This window comes from Macrobrachium nipponense, chromosome 40, assembly GCF_015104395.2.
Source record: "Macrobrachium nipponense isolate FS-2020 chromosome 40, ASM1510439v2, whole genome shotgun sequence".
NCBI classification, from domain to species: domain Eukaryota; kingdom Metazoa; phylum Arthropoda; class Malacostraca; order Decapoda; family Palaemonidae; genus Macrobrachium; species Macrobrachium nipponense.
The window spans coordinates 29,676,506-29,697,311 of NC_061101.1; the positions used below are offsets into that span (position 1 = coordinate 29,676,506).

The 20,806-nt window shown below is 41.8% G+C and overlaps 2 protein-coding genes across 11 annotated transcripts in view; one reads left to right on the top strand and one right to left on the bottom strand.

The window, feature by feature from the left end:
* The window catches only part of LOC135212047 (glutamyl-tRNA(Gln) amidotransferase subunit A, mitochondrial-like), a gene marked incomplete in the record, with an annotated part of 108,139 nt that extends 102,502 nt beyond the window's left edge, over positions 1 to 5,637 (bottom strand). The window contains 3 exon segments of the mRNA XM_064245364.1: positions 491 to 780; positions 912 to 1,101; positions 5,613 to 5,637. Coding sequence (XP_064101434.1) covers positions 491 to 780; positions 912 to 1,093 — 472 coding nt within the window.
* Positions 5,638 to 5,912: 275 nt separating this feature from the next.
* Positions 5,913 to 20,806, top strand: part of LOC135212048 (ATP synthase subunit s, mitochondrial-like) — a 65,997-nt gene continuing 51,103 nt past the window's right edge. Inside the window, exons 1-3 of one of the 10 annotated variants that reach the window (XM_064245374.1) lie at positions 5,913 to 6,081; positions 8,759 to 8,877; positions 15,032 to 15,186. In XM_064245374.1, the coding sequence (XP_064101444.1) occupies positions 8,788 to 8,877; positions 15,032 to 15,186 (245 nt within the window). In that variant the 5' untranslated portion in view covers positions 5,913 to 6,081; positions 8,759 to 8,787. Of the gene's footprint in view, positions 6,175 to 6,284; positions 6,454 to 6,635; positions 6,657 to 6,690; positions 6,714 to 6,834; positions 7,005 to 7,928; positions 8,123 to 8,758; positions 8,878 to 15,031; positions 15,187 to 20,806 lie in introns of those variants that run through there. The other 9 variants (XM_064245366.1, XM_064245365.1, XM_064245368.1 and 6 more) reach the window with 9 other exon arrangements.

The window sequence follows — 20,806 nt, forward strand, 5'->3', positions numbered from 1 at the left end:
AGAATATGATTAGAAAACGGGAATAGTTCCTAGCCCTGCCACCCAGAGCAGGGCGGTAGATCACCTGACCTACCTGTAGCGAGTGCCGCGAAATTTGAAATTCTGTCGGGAAACGACGGTAGTCTATAGCTATGTATATATCTGACAGGTAAGTTGAATGTATGAAAATATGAAAATATAAGAACACAAAATTGACAGCTGTCAGGAACAAATGCAGCACGTTATAAATTGCTTGGCAGATACAAAAGAGGTGCTGTCCAGAGGGCACCTGTCCTAGCAAAAGATCTTGTTTTTTCAAGTATCTGAGATGCTACTGACTGCAGGATCAGGCACGTTTAAACTGCTGGGTTTCGCTTAAACTACTTCTTAGAACTGTAATATGTTTATGTATGTGAATTTATTATTACTGTACCTATTTATCAGACACCTATTTATCAGACATCTCTATAATAGATAACATCTAACCCATCATTATTTACAGTAACTCACCCATCAAAATCTTGGAAACTGTATCCAATTCCTGAACGATAAATATTTCTTGATGGGCCAAACATAGAATCAACAGTCCCACAACCCATGGCAAATTCGTCCAGATTTGTTTTGCCGATAAAAACCGCACCAGCAGCTTCTAATCTTTTCACAACAGTTGCAGAATATATGGGAACATAATATTGTAACATTCGTGATCCACAGGTTGTGTGAATACCAGCAGTGCTGAAGTTGTCCTTCAAGGCTACTGGAATACCATCTAAGGGACCTAATGCTTTTCCTTTTTCATATCTGAAAAATATAACAGCAAATTCCTAAAAATCACAGATCAACCTCCAAACAATTAGTAAAACAAAATTGTATAAAATTTTACATTAGGTGTAGTATTATAATCATAAGGATATAAAAACAGTGTAACGGACCTTTTCAAAGAAGACATTGCCGCTGTCTTTCCATTTTTTGAAAGGATTGTAGGAACATAGGCATTTAATCTGGAAATGGTTTCTTGTCGATGTACAGCTGCTCTGCATAGTTCCACAGGTGAAAGCAATTTTTGTTCCAGCAATTTAGCAGCATCTTTGATACAGCCAGAAAGGTAACTCATCACCTGTCCTGGAAAAATACAGGAAAATTTTAATAAATCATTACAGCAGTGATAAAATCTTTCAAGGCAGTTCATAGCTATATGAAAAGAAGAAAAGGACACCTTAAGAAAATTACAAATCTTCTATTCCTTTGCTTGCATAATGTGCTTTGTTTTGTACCACTCATTACCTTACAATAGTCTTAAATGTGTGTGGCTCATTTTTCAAACTCACTAGAAAGCAGACGAACTACCATCCTGTCTGCACATTGAGGCTCCAAAGTGTATTAAATGGTGGTTAAATCATCCAAGTGTGTCTGTCAACTCGTGCATACCTATTTTGTTTGCTCCCAAAATTTTAAATGTATGACTTTCTCACTTCTGAATTCACTTTGGCATTAAACAATTCACTCCTTGTAATCTTTACTTTCACTCTAGTGATGGGATGGCTTTTTATCCTTTTTCTTATTAAAAGTATGTTAAAATAAAAGTTATGAGTGTTTGATATGGAAATCTTTACTTATTATGAAGCTGTCAATGTATGTCATTCCTCTCCTTTTTAAGCATCTGCTCTGTTCATCTTTACTTATTAGATACCCTTAAGTAGAAATGCTAGGCTGTTTATTTTCTTGGCTTTGAATATTTTCATAAAGTTTTGTTAGCATATATACTACTTTATCAAGCAATGCTTTACTCATTTAATGTCTTACTAACCTTGTATCTACTAAAATGTCTCTTTATATCACAGCCTGGTAAAATTACTAGTAATTTTTCAACATTTCTGTCATGATTTTCTCATTAATTCTGGCAAGTAATTCCCTTGATGTAATTTACCTTACCATAGGTCATCAATACATATTCATTCAAACTGACTCTAAGAAGATGCAGTGGAACTGCTGGTAAACAATGGAATAGTTTCATCTCTAGTATTGAGCAAGATCCACACTAAAAATGTGAATTTTTTTAAAGGACAGGTTTGTTCACAAGAAATAACTTGCAGTATATGAATATTTTGGACTAATGATCAGTCACAATTGTATACCAGAAGGAGGCGCTATGGGTAGTCTTGGCCTTATATGGAGGTACATATTTTCTCTACCTTATATGGAGGTTGGTATTTTCTCTACAGTAGCCTTTTAAGGTTGCCTCTAATGTTACCATATCAGAGTTGTAGTGGCTTCAGTTCTACTGCATGACAGCCTGCTTCTGCCAGTCTTCACTTGCACTCTTGTTAGCAATGCCTTCCCTTCCAGTTCCAAGTTTTTGCAGGCTCACAATTCACTACCAAGTGCAGTCTTGCACTCAAGAGGCTATCGTTATGTCCCGTGTGTGACCAGTACCCGGTAACTTTGACGAGTCTTGAGCGGGATCACTTTCACATAAGAGCCACTGGTACTTTACTGCCATAGTGTAGGATTAAGACAGACTCATCAGGAATTCAAGTTTCTCATTGGGCCAGGAACTTGGATTATTGTGAGCATATTCATATCCTTACCTCTCCAAGTACTCTTTTGACAGTAAAATGGGTCCTGATTTCCCATGCTGTTGGTTCCCAATTCTTCTATTGACAGGTGAGATGGTGATACCCCACTACTCTCTTATGTACCACCAATCAACCACCTTAGTACCAATGTTCAGCAACCATTCCCAGCTCACACCAGAAATAATACCATGTAAAAGGCAATGGTTTATACTATTGCAGGAACGAACCTTGATTTTTAACTGCATCAATAGTTGTCAAGTATTTGGACAGAGGAAATACAAAAATGATAGGTTTGCCCCAACTATTGGCTTGGTGCTTAAAAATGCATAAAATATAAGGTAAGCTAAGCAGACAGGAAAACAGGCCTATTTGGTAATAATATTTAACTTACTGTAATACTGTATTGACTAGGCCTATCTTTGCTCCACTCATTAGCTTAAGATAGCTTTCTAACCTAACTGGTAGGTATAGCCTAGCTAGTAAGCTACTTACTAAGCATTTATATTTTACCGTTCATTCTGAAACTAGTAGGTCGGGTAATATAGTTTTCTTAAGTTGCTATTGTAGTTCTGATGGATTACATAAACATTCCTATCAAAATTCTTGCTTAGGCTAACCACTACTTTTGGAAATATAAAGGAACAAAACTGAACCTAATTTAAACACATGGATGTATGGAAACCAGAGTTACTAACCTAACTTAGGATATCAGGTTATAGGTAGGTACCTTAAGTAACATAGGTAACCGTTCGTTAGGCTATGGCTTCGCATTAGGGTTTAACCTCTTCAGTACTAGCTAGGTACCTACTAGCCTTTAGGTACCTACTACCTAGTAGTACTAGGTACCTACCTAAAGTCCATTCACTTAAGGTAGATTCTTGTGCCTACGAGACGTTTGTTTGGCGGCCTCTGATTGGCTGGTACTGGGAGGTAAGCCGCTCGCTCAGTCTCATTATTTTCGTCTTCGGCTTATATGTTTATATTTCTTCAATAATCTCACGCTTTGCTAAAGATAGGTAAGTTTTGGTCATACCAAAGGATTTGGTATTACGTAATTGTACAACTATGTCATCTTTTCCTGAAACCAATACGATAAAACACAAAGGAATTACAACGAGTAAAAGTGAAGAGGAAACATTTCATTCTTTATACCTGTTTTTATTTATCATTGGATTTTTAATAATTCATGTCATCAAGATAAAATAAAACTTGTGTTTCCATACAATACAATCACCCTGAATACGCTGGTGCCTTCAGATTTTAGGTGCGTGTAATAAGTGAAGAGAAAATTAAGAATATGTCTTATTATGTTACATCCGTACTTGACTCAGCCTGAAAGGAAGTCAATCTTCCTTAATTCTTTGTTGTTTATTACTTCACTGAGATTATTATTTCATATCACTCAAATAAGTCTCTGATATCTCTTTCGCTTGAAAATATATTCATATAATAAAATTAAAAACAATATTCTGAAGCAACCTGATTAAAGCTTAGGCCGAGTTGAAGAGTGCGAAGTCTGTTCACAGAGTTCAACTTCTTTGCTGGCTAACGTTACCAGATGCATCCATCTGATTATTATTATTTTCCTTATCAGATATGTCCAGACATACTGTATGATATTGGACTGAAAATGTTCGGCAGTCGTAATGGGAATTCTGTGTATTTAAATAAAGAAAAAAAATGTAATGATGTATCATGGTAAATATTGTCGAAACTGCAACCTCTTATATCGCTAATTGGCAATTCAAATCTCTCGCTGAGACGACCAACGCAACGACGCCTTGCAGATCATATTCTCTCGGCAATACCGTCAACTTGAATCATTTACGGATGCAACATAATACAACATATTCTCAATTTTCTCTTCGCATACCTCATGCATCCAAAATCTGAAAGCACCAGCGTATTCAGGGTGATTTTATTGTATGAAAATACAAGTTTTATATCATCTTGATCGTGTTAATGATGGAAAATCCGATGATAAGTAAAAACATGTATAAAGAATCAAATACTTCTCTCTCTACTTTTACTCGTTGTAATTCCTTTGTGTTTTATCTTATTAATTTCAGAAAAAGATGACTTAGGGTAAAAAACCGCATGATACAGGGGTGAACCATGTACGATCAATGTGTACAACCCCAAATAAAGTACATTATAACGCGTCCTGACATCGGAGATGGGCATCAGACGCGACTTGTTGTTGGTGAGAAACGGAGCTAAAGACCTCTACTCCGGTGTCAGGACGCGTTATAATGTACTTTTCTTGGGGTTGTACACATTGATCGTACATGGTCCACCCCTGTACCATGCGGTTTTTTACCCTAGTTGTACAATACCGAATCCTTTGGCATGACCAAAACTTAACTAGCTTGAGCAAAGCGTGAGATTATTGAAGAAATATAAACATATTGATAGTTTTCTAAGCAGCAGACGAAAATAATGAGACTGAGCGAGCGGCCTACCTCCCAGTACCAGCCAATCAGAGGCCGCCAAACAAACGTCTCGTAGGCACAAGAATCTACCTTAAGTGAATGGACTATAGTATATAGTAGTAGCCTAGTAGGTATATATATCTAGGTAGGTACCTTGTAGTAGGTACTCTAGTAGGTATGTAGAAGTGGGGATTGTAAAGGATTACTTAAGAACTGAATTAGGTAATGAATATCAAATGCGTCAGATCCGCATAAAAAAATAACTATAGTTAGGCTAAGTCATACTATGCCACGCCAGTTTGAGATTGCACGGCTACATTACCTAGGTACTACCTAGTAGGCCTTTAAACATTTGTCTTTCCTAAGTCTAACATCGCCAAAATCTTTGGTAAGATATGCTAATTCGTAGGTCTTCCGCAGAAATATGCAGGTACCCAAGTTACCTCTTAAGTCTTTCTAAATATATGGTGCAGTTACTTAAGATACTAGCTACTGTATGCAGATTGGTTATCCTGTGCAGTACCAGTAAAATGCTGTCAGATATGTTACGAATTGGCTAAGTTAAGCCTCGAAAGTAAACAAATCTTCTTCTTTCTACATTTTTAGTGATAAAAGGCTTACATACGTTTGTTTTCATTGTAGACCTGTTTCTAATTCACATTGAATTACCAAATTTAAAATGTAATATAAAATACACTAAGTAGATTGGGAAAAAGATGCATGCAGGAAGACAATATAATGTTCCTTCCACATCCGCAATTTCGCCGCGACTTTACAATTGGTGGTAATTTCCTCGATCGAAGTGATTCGTTCACATAAGTTTTCATACACAAAAAATTTGGGTCATGTAAAGATTTGTATAAATTTAAAGATTAACATAAATTTAACAATTATTTTTATTTCGAAGAATCATCTCTAAATGCATCCAGTCATCCCATCACCGGCCAGTCGCCATTGCATGAGTTGACTGAAGAAAGGAGTGACATACCACAGTGATCGGATGTTCTCAGGATTGACCGTCTTCAAATACTGTCAGACCTGTGAATGACACTCAAGAGTGATTGATAGTGCGAAGTTCGCTTAACAATACTCAAGTACGTAGTTGTGAATTGGTTGTGTTCGTGTTGGTTGCTGGTGTCTCGGGCATAGTTTTTGACTCGATTGCTTTTATCAGTATATAGGTAAATGTAAGTAATTGTGAAACAAGAATTTTATGTTATGAAATATTTTGCTTTTGTATATAAATCATGATATAACAAGATTGAAGTATTGGTTTTTATAAATGTGTAAGATAGAATGATTTCGAACGCCATGTTTACTACATGGTTTTGTTACCACATTCAATGTGTTTCAATGTGTAACTAAGCGTTTAGCTGAAAGTAATGGGTAATTTGTCGGTATGAGTGTGTATTATTGGACTAAGGTTTGAATCTACCCATATAGTAATTTTGCGTGTAGCCTATAAGGTAAATCACCAAATCCAGAAATGTTATAGAAAACTTTAATCGCTTTTGTGACGATGATTGTGGTTTAGTCTAAGCCTAAGCCCAAGTCATGATTGGAATGCAATTCTGTTGACAGTAGAAATTCTCCTGGTCTCCCTTAGCTACAGTATCTGGCCGATTATTTAAAGCAATCGAGATGATTTACTAGCATTTTTATGTCAGAAGTAAATGTTTGTTAGCTTGGTAGGCTGGTAGGCTAGCGCAGCAGGGTTGGGTAATAGGTACTTGGTACTTTAATTCTTAACCACATAGCTTAGCAATGATACATGTACTAGTAGGTACCTACTACCTAGGTACCCATACTAAGGCCTATTTTCTGACTGGTACCTAATCATACATGATAAGGCTATTGTTTCTGAACATTACCTATTCAAAGTGCAAACCACTCTGTTTTGGGTATCCCTTCCCCTGAATCCAATTTGAGCCGGCAGTGTAAAGTCGAGTTTTGTATTTGGTTAGGGAACACACACATAGGCTAAAAAGGAGTGTAGCCTAGTGCAGCAGGCAGAATGGTAGGAAATTCCAGGTAAAACTTTACTTAAGTTACATGGCCTGATTCCCGCCAGTCGTCATCTGATACAGGTTTCCTCAGACATAAATGGACATAGCCTAGTAGTACTAACCTCATAAATGGTCATAGCCTAACCTTTTACTATATAATGCCAGGTCTGGCCTAACCAGATCTTACCCATTTAACCTGACTTAGGGTGATTTGCCTTGACCTGGCTGGGGGGTTGAATGGGGGTCCCCCCAGAAAGGCGGTAACCTGTCCCGGTTGGCATCTGGTGGGAATCAGCCTGTGCATCTAGCTAAAGTAAAGTTTTACCAATTCCAAAATCACAGTCAATTGCTAAGATACCATACCTCATTCAGGCTTATCAACAAGCTTACAAATGTTTTGTTGGGCTAGGTATAGCCTATATAGGCTATGTACATAGCCCAAAAAGACATATCTAAGCTTGATGATGTTGCAAGGACTGTCATAGGGATGTACCCTTAACCAAGGGTACCCGGTTCTTGCAAGGATAGGAGCCAAAGACCTCCCATTTATTCTGACATTGAGCACCTTGAAAATCAAAGTGAAACCTAACCTAGGGTGATGGCCCTTACCTAGTTTAAAACTGATCTAACTTACGCTTGAGTTCCATAGGCTAGAAGTCGTAGGCTACTAGGTTAGATCAGTAATTCTGCAAACGAACTGCAAGGATATATTGTTTATTGATAAAGTCTTCTGACAGCAATGTAATGCAGTTCAAGTGAGATAATTTGAGCAATTGTAATAATTACTGAGAAAATTGACAATAAAGTAGGCAGCTCTTGAAACTTTGTTAAGTTGTTTATTTGTGTTAACACTGTCACAGAAGTGGAGCTCCTGTTTGAGGTTAATTTGTGCAATTGCAGTATGAATAAGCATCGATTACTATGTATCAGGAATACCTCTTTTGGAACTGTGGGCCCATGATAAAATACCGAAATGTGATTGGTATTCCTTGAAAAGTCTGGCTTAGTTTCCAGTCATGGCACCTATGTTTCAGCTGTGTCCTTCTTGCTCCTGGATTATTTTGGGTGTATCGCTAAATTCCATGCCTAATTTCATCATCCTCACACATGCTCATGTTTACCAAATTAGGTATTGTATTATAAAAAAAATTTTTTACTGAATTATATAGAAAAGGGTGTATATAATACAGACAGGTGAGATAGTATGAGGAACTTACACAGATAATTTGAAAAATTTACTTTCCTTTTTTTTCATCCCTGAGAGAATTATATAAATATGACATTTTTGGGAATTGTTGGTAACAAACATAAGACAGAAAATTTCTCAAATTATCTTGATAAATTTCTCAAATTATTTCACTAGCATATTACATTATTAACACCCTATTCTATAGGGTTCAGTAAAAATATTTCATTAATAAATATCTCTATGCAGAGCTCTTCTGCAGAGTCATCAGACATAACCAAACCTAACCAGGGGTGCTAGGTCCTTGCCTGGATAGGGGTTTTGCCCCCCAGAACCCCCATACCATAACCTCACTAAAGCACTATAAATCAAAACAAATTCATCTCGACCCAATTTTTTATATGTAATTGACAATAACTAACAAGTAGTCTGACCTTGCCTCCCCCTTAGTATTGCACATTGCATATACATACCTTACCTTGAGGTTGTGAGGTACACAGCTTAGAAGGCATGCATTTTCTCTTGATCCTTTACAAGATTGTATTTATTATATGGTAAATGTTTTGTTCTTTTTTGCAGGTTAGCTGCGTTCACCATAAATATTGAACATGACATCAACATTTTTACGGAGCTGGAACAAGTGTTGTAGATTCATCACCTCTGTATCACCAAGATTATCTTCAAGAGGTTATAGCAAGGTTAGATGCCTCATGGGATTTTACAAAGAATTATACTCACTGTCTTATTGCTGTATAAGGCAATGTATCGAAATGCTCCATGTTAGAAGATGAGGAATTTAAACGAAAGAGTAAAGCACTGTACTGTAATTTTCTTGTCTTATAGATGTTGTACATTTGATTTGTTCATGAAACTTACCTTCAGATATATATAGCTGTATTTTTCCGAATCCGACAGAAATTTAAACACTTATGACACACGCAGTGGGAGTCAGGTGGTTAGTACCCATTCCCGCCGCTGGGAGGCGGGTATCAGGAATCATTCCCATTTTCTATTCATAATTTTTCTGTCGCCGGTGCTGAAAACACCTGTTTGCAGCACCTCCGTCCAGATTTTGGAAACTTACTAGCTACTTGAGTATCCCTTTTGGTTTTTTCTTTGGTACTGAATTGGATCGGTGGCTTGGCACACATTGACTTTGGATTGATTTGAATTTGGTATTGATTTTTCTTTGATCAAGATGTCAGGGTCTAGTTCTGCTAGCGCTAGATTTTGTTCTATGTCCGAATGTAGAGGTAGGCTACTGAAAGCTTCAGTAGCCCCACATTCTGTTTGTAAAGTTTGCAGGGGGAATGAATGTACGTTTGAAAGTCGTCGTAAGGAGTGTGAAAGATTAACAGAGTCGGAATGGAAGGCGTATGAAACCTATCTTAAGAAACTTGAGCGAGATAGGTTAAGGAGGTCTTCCTCCAGGAGTGTTTCAGGTAGGCAAGATTTTAATGATTCTCCTGCTAACCCTCCTTCTGTAGATTATGCTCCTACCCCTGTAGTGTTGCCTCCGGCCCCTGAAACAGTGTCGGTAGAAGGTAATACTTTATCGCTAATTCTTGAATCGATTCGTAACTTAGAATCAAAAGTGTTAGCTCTGGAGAGCAAAAGTGAAGAGAAGTGCAGTGAAAGTGCCCCTTGTGTAGTGGAGGGTGCGTCAGATCGGCCTCATTCCGCCTCTAGACCTAGACCTCTGCTTGACTCCCAGATTACGGGGAGAGAGCATGTCGAAAGTCGAAGGAGGGTTACGAGGAACCCCCACCGATCTGGCGTGCCTTCGGCAGCTTCTGACGAACCTACCCAGACTGCCAAGGAGCGTGCGCGTGCACGTCTTCTCAAGGAGTGCTTTTCTTCTTCTGAAGCTTCCTCCCCGCAAGGGGTGGAGCTCTCATACCGCATCACGTCCGCTGAAAAGGACGGCTCGCGTTCGGGACGCTTCACGTCCAAGTTGTTCTCCGGAACTTTGCTCGTCGCCTGATAGTGCGTTTGCTGCTTTTCCTCCGCAGAAGAAGCGTAAGGATTATTCGGAGGCGGAGTCTTTCCTAGATGTTTCTTTCGAGCACCGCAGTCGCTCTAAGGTGCGTGAAGTGGCGGTTCCTGGGAGTAGGAAGAAGGCGTCCCCTCGCCACTCGCCTGCTCACAGGATCAGCCCCTCCCCAGAAAAGGAGGCTTCACCTACAAGCAAGATTCTCCAGTCTCTTCAGCAGCAACTTCGAGATGTTTTTTCTTCGAGAGAGACTGTTCCACGTCGCCGTAAGAAGGATGACAATCTTCCTGTGAAGAGGTCGAGGCGTTCTCCCTCTCCCTCTCCTCGCTCGTCTCTCTCTCCGTTTGAGTCTCCCTCTAGAGTTCGTTCTGCTCCCCAGCAACTTTCTAGAGGAGGCGAGAAATTCGTTTCTCGCTCTCGTGAAGCGGTTGTTTCCGCTGCTACGAAACTTGTTGATAAGAAGCGCGTTTCTTTAGATGCCGAGCGCGCTTCTGTGAAAGTCAAGCGCGCTTTAGTGGACGCCGAGCGTGATTCGGTGCAAGGTAAGCGAGCGCCAGTGGACGCTCAGCGCGTTTTAGTGGACGCTCGGCGCGCGCACAGTGGACCGCTCAGCGCTGCGCCAGTGGACGCCAGGTGTACACCTGTTGCGGTCGAGCGCATAGTGAGTTAGACTTTCACCTTAAAGGCCTCTTCAGGACACTAGAGGTCTTTAATTTTCTTGACTGGTGCCTAGGAGTATTGGATGCAGGTCCAGGAGTTCTGATTCCATCAGTCTGGGGGAGCTGTCTCAAGGATGTCTTGCATGGACAAGGCCGTCAGGGATGGTTCTGAGGAATTGGCTGCTCATTTCAGCACGGGACTGCTTAAGAAGAGAGCACTTTTTTGCAATTTTACTGCAAAGTCGGTCTCACCAGCGCAAAAAGCGGATCTTCTTTTCGCTCCTTTCTCAGAACATCTCTTCCCCCAGTCTATGGTAAAGGACATAGCTGCCAGTCTCCAGGAGAAAGCAACCCAAGACCTTCTGGCACAGTCTTCTAGGAAGCCTACTACTACTTCGTCTTCTGGGTCCTCTGCTTTGAAGAAATCGAAGCCCTTTCGATCTGCTTCTTCCTCGAAGCCAGCCCTCGAGGAAGAGGCTCTTTCAGAGGCAAGACTCCCGCTCTTCCAAGAGCAAGAAGTGAGAGGGAAGTCCTTCAGCCACCGGTAGGAGCCAGACTTCTACATTTCGCGAAAGCTTGGGAAGAGAGAGGTGCCGACGCTTGGTCTCTGGACATCGTCAAGAAGGGGTACAGAATTCCTTTCCTGATGTTACCCCCGCTGTCTTCGACACCAAAGGATTTGTCTCCTTCGTATCAGGGAGAAAAGCAGAAAGTGCTTCACGATCTACTAGATCAAATGATCGAGAAGCAGGCGGTGGAACAGGTCTTCGACCGGAGTTCTCCGGGGTTTTACAACCGTCTGTTCCTAGTGCCGAAGCAGTCAGGGGGATGGCGGCCGCCGTTCTGGATGTCAGCAGTAAATCGCTTCGTTACCAAGCAGAAGTTCTAGATGGAGACACCTCAATCCGTGCTTGCAGCCTTAAGACCGGGGGATTGGATGGTCTCTTTAGACCTTCAGGACGCATACTTTCACGTCCCCATCCATCCCCGATCAAGGAAATACCTGCGGTTTGTCCTGAAAGGGAAGGTTTTCCAATTCAGGGCACTCTGCTTCGGTCTCAGCACGGCGCCGATGGTGTTCACCGTTTCTTATGAAGAACGTTGCGAGGTGGCTCCATCTTGCGGAAATAAGGATCTCTCTCTACCTAGACGACTGGCTTATTCGAGCCTCATCGCAAGACCGGTGTCTGAAGGACCTTCACACGACTCTGTCGTTAGCGAGGTCCCTGGGACTTCTGGTGAATCTCGAAAAGTCGCATCTGACTCCTTCTCAATCCACCTTAGTCTATATGGGGATTCAGATGGACTCAGTGGCTTTTCGGGCTTTTCCGTCCCAGGGGCGACAACTTCAATGCCTGGACAAAGTGTCAGCCTTTCTAGGGAAGGAAACATGCTCGGTGAGGGAATGATGAGTCAGCTGGGGACCAATTTCCTCACTGGAGAAGTTTGTTTCTCTGGGAAGGTTGCACCTCCGACCACTTCAGTTCTTCCTCTCAAGCAATTGGTCACGCAAACAGGATCTAGAAGAGGTCTTGTTTTTGACGGAAGAAGTGAAAAAGCACCTCAAATGGTGGTTGGATCCAAAGAAGCTTGCGGAAGGACTTTTGCTCAAGCTTCGGAACCCCGACCTAGTGTTGTTCTCCGACGCGTCCTCCACGGGTTGGGGAGCAACACTGGGAGGGAGAGAAGTGTCAGGCACCTGGAGAAGGGAACAGGTGTCCTGGCACATCAATCTAAAAGAACTTTCAGCGGTTTACCTTGCTCTAAGGTTCTTCCAAGAGGAAGTCTCCAACAAAGTGGGTTCAGATAAACTCGGACAACAACACCACAGCCTTGGCATACCTCAGGAAACTGGGGGGAACTCACTCTCCTTCTCTGTTTGCCATCGCGAAGAATATCCTGATTTGGGCGAAGTCGCAAAACGTCACGATTCTGACAAGATTTGTGTCAGGCGTGGAAAACGTGCGAGCGGACCTTCTCAGTCGGCAAGGACAGCTTCTGCCGACGGAATGGACCCTTCATCAGGAAGTATGCCAGGCGCTATGGAAGCTGTGGGGACGTCCTCATGTGGACGTTTTCGCAACTTCCCGAATGAAGAGACTTCCGCTGTATTGCTCCCCAGTTCTGGACCCGGGAGCAGTGGCAGTAGACGCCCTACTGTGGAATTGGTCGGGACTAGACATTTACGCTCCCCCATTCAAAATCCTCGGGGAAGTAATGAGGAAGTTCGCTGCATCAGAAGGAGCGAGAATGACCCTCATCGCCCCCTTCTGGCCAGCGGTCGACTGGTTCACGGAGGTGATGTCCTTCCTAGTAGACTTTCCAAGGGACTCTGCCCCTAAGGAAAGATCTACTCAGACAGCCCCACTTCGAGAGGTACCACAAAAACCTCCCCGCTCTGAGTCTGACTGCGTTCAGACTATCAAGAAGTTGGCCAGAGCGAGGGGTTTTTCAAGACCTGTGGCAACGGCGATTGCCACCGCAAGGAGGCCCTCCTCAATCGCAGTTTACCAATCAAAGTGGGCTGTCTTTAGAAGTTGGTGCAGAAGGAAGGGCATTTCCTCCACCTCAACCTCTGTGAGCCAGATAGCAGATTTCCTTCTTCACCTTAGGAAAGAAGCGAAACTAGGCGTTCCCACGATTAAAGGCTACAGAAGCGTGCTTTCTGTGGTCTTCAGGCATAGAGGACTCGACTTAGCGAATGATAGAGACATTCATGATCTCATTAGATCATTTGAGACTGTGAAAGTTCTCCAACCGAAAGCACCATCGTGGAACTTAGACGTGGTACTTAAGTTTCTCATGTCGAGTCAATTTGAACCGCTCCATTTAGCCTCGCTTAGGAATCTTACTAAGAGACCATTTTCCTAACCGCTCTGGCGACGGCGAAGAGGGTTAGCGAAATTCAAGTCATAAGCAAGCATATTGGGTTCAAGGATCATAGTGCAGTTTGTTCCTTAAGTCCTACGTTCTTAGCAAAGAACGAAAGCCTTCCAACCCTTGGCCGAGGACGTTCGAGATCAAAGGGTTGTCGGAGCTAGTGGGACCTGAAGCTGAGAGAGTCCTGTGTCCTGTCAGGGCTCTCAAGTTTTATTTGCAGAGAACCAGAGCATGCAGAGGTTCTTCGGAGAACTTGTGGTGCTCTGTGAAAAAACCAGATCTTCCGATGTCGAAGAATGCACTGGCGTTCTTCTTAAGAAGTACGGTTAAGGAAGCCCATGAAAGTGTAGTGAAAGTGACATGGAGCTTCTGAAAGTGAAAGCCCACGAGTTGAGGGCTATTGCTACTTCGGTGGCTTTTCACAAAAATATGGCAATCAAAGATATTTTAGGCGCCACTTATTGGCGAAGCAATTCGGTGTTCGCTTCACACTACCTGCGGGAGGTGAAAGCAACATACGAAAATTGTTACTCGCTCGGACCATACGTCGCTGCAGACACTGTTTTGGGGGGCAGGAGGTAGCGCTCATCCTATCCTTTAATGGTTTAGGGGAGTTTTTAACTTGTGTTATGGTTGTGGGGTTGACCGCCTGCGGCGGATCTCCCTTCCATTAGCTTAGTCTATGTGGGATACTTTTGGTAGGCTACGCCAGGTGGTTTGGTTTTACTTCGTTGCCCTCATTTGTATGGTCAATGGTTCTAGTCACGTCGTGGTCTGCCCCTGTTTGACAGATCATCTGGAGTGCACCAGCTTTATAGGTCTCTACCTTGCTGGCAACTCTAGTAGCACAAGCAGACTTATGCGGCAGTAACCACGAAGTCAGCTATGCTAACAGGTAAGGAATCAAGATATCAATTATCTGCATATATATGTTTTCCTAAATCTCTATTCTGTCTACTCCCACCACCAAAGGTGGGATTCAGCTATATATATATCGACGGTAAGTTTCATGAACAAAATGATATTGTAATGATACAATTAAGTTTGTTCATACTTACCTGGCAGATATATATAATCAAGTACCCACCCACCTCCCCTCAGGAGACAGTGGAAATAAAAATTATGAATAGAAAATGGGAATGATTCCCGATACCCGCCTCCCAGCGGCGGGAATGGGTACTAACCACCTGACTCCCACTGCGTGTGTCGTAAGTGTTTAAATTTCTGTCATATTCGGAAAAATACAGCTATATATATCTGCCAAGTAAGTATGAACAAACTTAATTGTATCATTACAATATCATATTTCTTGCTTTGCAGATTTCAACACAATCACCTAGTAATGTCTGGTTTTGGAGGACGTACAGGGGAAGTACAGGGTCTTATGACCTGAATTATTTCAGTGCAGTTCCAGTTTCATTTTCCTTGCAACATAGGAGATGTCTTTGGGGATGGCTTAATGCTATATTTAACAAGTTAGTATTTTAACATTTTTTTGTACATTACTGTAATTTTGTAGTGTGTACGCATGTGTAATATATACATACAGTGTATAGGTTTCTTATTTTAGTCTTACTGTAATGCCAGTATAATAAATTTATGCTAGACATGAGTTATTCACTAGCCAAAAGAGGCTGGTTTTGACATGTTTCATTATTGTCTCAACCCCTAAGTGTCAAAGGCCATAATCTAAGATGTCTCAAACCAGGAGAATATAATATTCTGAGTACTATCTTTGAATTTTTCCCTCCCAGGTATTGCCCTACAAAACTTTTCCGCATTTAAGTTTCGCTCAGGCATTCTGCTTCAGTAATGAATGAGGCTCACATTCTAAATGAAAGAATTACAAATTCAACTATAAACTGGACTTTTGAACTCTCAGTTCAAAACTAGGCTATAAGGATCCTCTGAAGGCTGTGTATGGGCTTTTTAAAGTGTCTGGCAAAGCTCGAAGGAGAGTCTTTGGTAGTTTTGGGTCTCAGGGAAGGATACTTAGTACCTATGGCTATTTTCCACCCCTATCAACATCCTGATATCCTTCTCTCCCCACTCTCTTCACAGAGAAGTTCCAAGTTTGAGAAGGGGAGATTAGACAGTTGTTACACAATGTCATCTAGCCAATTTTAATCTAGTCACCGAGGTTTCCGTTGTCTTTTATTGCTCCCAAGTCAGAGAGGGTGCTGGAAGCCAGTATTGGACATTTCCAGTCTCAAGTATATTCATCTTACTCCTTTGTTGATGGAGTCATTCAGTTCAGTTCTAGCATCCATTTGACAGGGCAAATAGTTTATTTCTTTTGACATATAGGACATGTACTTCCAAGTTCCAATAGTACAACCTCAGTTGAAGAAGCATCTATGCCTTGTCTTCTAAGGGAAGGTCCTCCAATTCTAAGCTCTGGGTTTCGTCCAAGTACAGTGCATATATACTACAAATATTCACCTGTGTTGGTGTCCTTAGCAATATGGACTCATTTATTTGGCATCAAAGTTATCCTATAATTGGACAACTTGTTCATTTACACCAATTTGTTGCAGGCAATCTTGAGGGTGTAAGATTATCTTCAGTGTTTGTCCTCAGGATAGGGCATTTCATTCAGTGGTGACAAATATTAGCTTTTTCTGATCCTGTCAGTGGTTTATGTGGGGATGAAGATAGACTCTATTTTCACGTTTTTTCTAACAGACAGAAAGACAATTTTCTACCACAATTGAGACCTCAAGAACCCAAACCTTACATTGTCCTCAGATGTCTTGGAGGCAGGTTAGGGGTCATCCTGAGAAACATTTGATGTCAGAGAATTGGAGTAGAGAAGAGCAAACTGATTATAAACAGCCTAGATCTTTTGCTGGTTTAGAATGATCTTATGCAGGTGGAATATCTAGCCAGAGACAAAGCGATTGTAGTCTTTTCTAACAATTCACCCTCTCGATTCTTACATAAAGGAGGCAAAGAGAAACAAATTGAGAGATCTGTTCCGGCTAGCAAAAGAAACTTCTTTCTCCTGTGGATAGAGTCCAGAACATCATTCTTTTACCCCATTTTGTCCCAGGAAGAAACAATGTTATCAAAGACCAGCCCATGAAGAAGTGCAAGGTCTTTCAGAATGGTCTGTTCCACAGGTTTGCCAGAAGTGGAACCAAGATGAGACCCAAACACCAATCTGTTTGTGACTGCCCAAAACACAAAACTCACAGTTTTGTACATGCAACTTCCCCGGCAGATATATACTTAGCTTATGTCTCTGACATCCGACAGAAATTCGAATTTCGCGGCACACGCTGCAGGTAGGTCAGGTGATTTCTACCCCCCTGCCGCTGGGTGGCAGGAATAGGAACCGTTTCCCGTTCTAGAACCAGATTTTCTCTGTCGCGGTAGTGTCAACATATGTTTGTTGCTACCTCCTGACTTGATTTTCGTTTTTCATCGCCATCGATCTTCTGGGCTGTCTTTTGCAGGGAAGTACTGGGTCTTTGGTTCGGCATACGCTTTTATTAACTTTTTAATGAATTTGGCTTCGAAAATTTCGAAGAATATATGACGTGTAACTACCAAATTTTCGGTAGACACTCACATAGTTTGCAAGAATGGGAAATATTAATATTTATTCATTAATATGTGTAATAAGTGTTAGAATTGATTGAGGAAATATACTGACTTCCTACTTTAGGGAGTCAGTAAAGCATGTAACTAGATAGTTTCTTTTAAAAGTTTTTAGAAACTCGTACTAACGAGCAATTAGAGTATTAACAGTACTAGTAGTTTTGCATCCTCATCACCTTCTTACTTCGCAGAAACTTCAAATTCATAATTGCAATTTGAAGACAAGGATTGTGGCTCAAATGCGAGCTATTGAAAGGTGAAGAAGTGATTAATAGTGTTCCCCATTGCAGTGGAGGGTGCGTCTGATCGGCTCTGTCTCGCTCCCAGGCCTAGACCTCTTTCAAGCTCCCAAGCCCAGGGGAGAAGGAATGTCGAAAGCCGTAAGGGGGTTTCAGAGAATCCCCACCGGTCAGGCGTCCCCTCGGTTCTGTAGAGCGTCCCTCAGACTGCCAAGGATAGCCATTGAAAAGGCCATCCTTAAAAAAGTGCGTCTCTTCATCTTACATCCGAAAAGACGAAGAATGTATATGTTTTGATGATCTAGCGCGTTCTCTGAAAACTAAGAGAACACTGAGCAAGAGCCAGCCAGGAACTTAGGAAGCCGCGTTCCAGCAAGCTAGCGTGAGCCACGTTCCAACAGCCAGCAGCGAGCCGCGTTCCAGAAAACAGACTAGCGCGAGCCGCGTTTCCTACAACCAACGCGAGCCGCGTTCTAGCAACTGAGCGCGAGCCGCGGTTCTAGAAAATTTTTTCTTGGCGCAAGGCGCCTCAAAGAGACGAAGCGCCAGCCTGGCGCAAATTGCAACAGAAAAACAGACGGCTAGAGCAAGGAAGAGCCTTATAGTACAGTGGCAATCAGAACGATCCTTCCATTGAACGTTTCCGGGCAAGAGGCTCTTTCTAAAAAGGGGTCTAGTAGGCGCTCGGAACTATCAGGGCGCACGGGACCTTCCACACAAGCGAACGTTCCAGGAGCGAGTCTCCTTTCTAGCGTGCGGAACATTCCAGGCGCGCGGAACTATCCAGGCGCTAGGCGCAAGGAGCCAGGCGCCAGTCCAAATCTTCTTAAGAGAGAGAGGTCAGTCGCGAGGCTCCTCTTTGAGTAATGCGGACACACTCCTTCATTCATGCTCTTCCCTCGTTATAAGAGGCAAGCGCTTTGGGAGTTTTTCTTAGAATCTCATCGACGTTTGCGTATGATGGCGGATAGGAAATATCTACTTCCTTCCGTAAACCCTACAGACGAACAGGAATTCTGTCTCTTCCGCGATTTATGAGGAAATCACGAAGATTTAAAGAGTTCCTGGATTAACTTCCTTCCTTAAGGAGATATATATACTCTTTCTATCATTCTATTAACGAAAAGAACGAAGACAGTAAAATTTTTCCTTTATCTGCCTCGGCAGGGAAAGAAGGTAGTTGAGTATCTGCTGTATGAGAATACGATACGGCAAATCACACATACCGTAGTTACTCTTTGTAGAGCAACTCAATTATCAGTATCCTTCCAGGAATTTCCTAGGAAGGACTACGCTTAAAGGGATTGTTAAGACAACACCTACTTAGCTTCTAGATTTATCGAAGTCTTGTTTCGCTTTAAATATGCATTAATAAGAACTTCCTGAAGTTCGATAATTTTGTAAGATTCCTTTATTTAATGGAGTAGCTGGCAACTCTGGAAGAGTAAGGCCAGACGGCTAACGGAGACTGCTATCGCGCCTTAGAGACCAACGCAGTAACATGTAGGTGTCGGTCATGAGTGGTTGGTTACATGTCTCTCTCCTGCGGGATGGAATAACTAACTGTGTCTCTCCCCTACAATCGCGGTTTTAGCCTCGGATTGAGGGGATAGTTAAGCAAACATAAATAAAATATTGTCTGCCTTTTGCTAAGAAGCTTTCAATAAGAAAGATATTACAACCTTTCAATGCTGTTTACCGTAGGTAACATTATTAAAGGATTCTAACGCAGCGGAACTCTATATTATATGATGCTCTCATGCTTACGAAAGCATGGCTTATTAGAGTACATGCTTAGTGAGAAGATGAATGTAGTAGAAGAGAATTCACTTTAAGACTACGGTATGGTCAAGTCTTATGCGCATACCGAGGTTAACTACAGAATTCCTAGTATCCTTACAAAGGTTTCCTAGATTAATGCTGTTTACCACAATGTGACAGTATTATAAGGAGTCTAATACGGCAGAGCACGAAATAATATAATTCTCTCATCCTTTCGAGAAACGCACACAACCTTTTTAGAATCTGATATTGCTCAAGAGAAGATGGGTGAGTCGGATGGGAAACATTCTCTTAGTGAAGAAGTTGTTTCCCTGAATGGACTATACTACGTATATAAAAGTTTTTTTCCTACTAAGAACGGAATTAACACGTGAAGGATGTCGGGTACCATAAGGGCACAGATGTTCTGGCACAAGAACCTTTCAAAAGAACTAGAAGGAAGCGCCAGCCTGGCGCAAAGCGTCAGAAGCGCCAGCCTGGCGCAAATTGCGCCAGAAGCGCCAGCCTGGCGCAATGCGCCAGAAGTACCATCCAAGATATTTTCTCGTTTTAGCGAGTTATTAACCTAAGAGTCCAGTAGTGGTTGGTTTGGTGTTTGCTTCTCACCTCGGTGGTCGCGGGTTCGATTCTCGGCCATTCCATTGAGGAGTGAGAGATGTGGATTTCTGGTGATAGAAGTTCACTCTCGACGTGGTTCGGAAGTCACGTAAAAACACCATACAAACAAACAAACAAACCAGTAGCCTCTCGGAGGCTCGGTAACGGCAAGATTCGTTCCTGATTTCGTTACCCAATTAATCGGAAAGGGGTCGCTTACAAGGAATGATGAAATGATTTTTTTTTTTTTTAATCACTTAGGCCAATTCCACGACTCTCTCATATCGCAAAGAGCATCGAGAATCTCTTTTTTTTTTTTCGCCCCTGTTCGCGTTAACAAAAGAGAACCTATTTGGGAACAGACACGGAACGTAACGATCCTTAAAGGTTCGATGCAAGATTTTGCATGTCCGTGAGAACCTTCTCGATCGAAGATAATAACTGTTAACGTATGCCTAACATTTATTGAAAAGAGTTTTGAGAACCTGCGGAAAGTCTTCATAGATCTCTTCGCAAGGTAGAAGACGAACAGGCTTCCTATAGACTGCTTCCTTTCCTCGAACCAAGAGAGGTAGCAATATACGACATCTTTAATTTAAAGAAGGGGAATAAACTTTAGTCTTTTTTCCCCTAGTTATAAATTTTTAACAGATATTAAGATAAATGGGCGTCAAAGGAAGAGAGGATGAATGCCTCATTTTGGCCTTAGAGAGGTTGGATTCACAGAAGTCACGTTCTTCTCACAGCATGTTTCGTAAGGCTTTTCCAAGAGTATCTGGATATTCTATCAGAATCTATTATAAATAGACCTGAAAAACCTCTCCACTCTGAGTCTTTCCACGTGCAGAATGACCAGAAGTGGACATGAATGAGA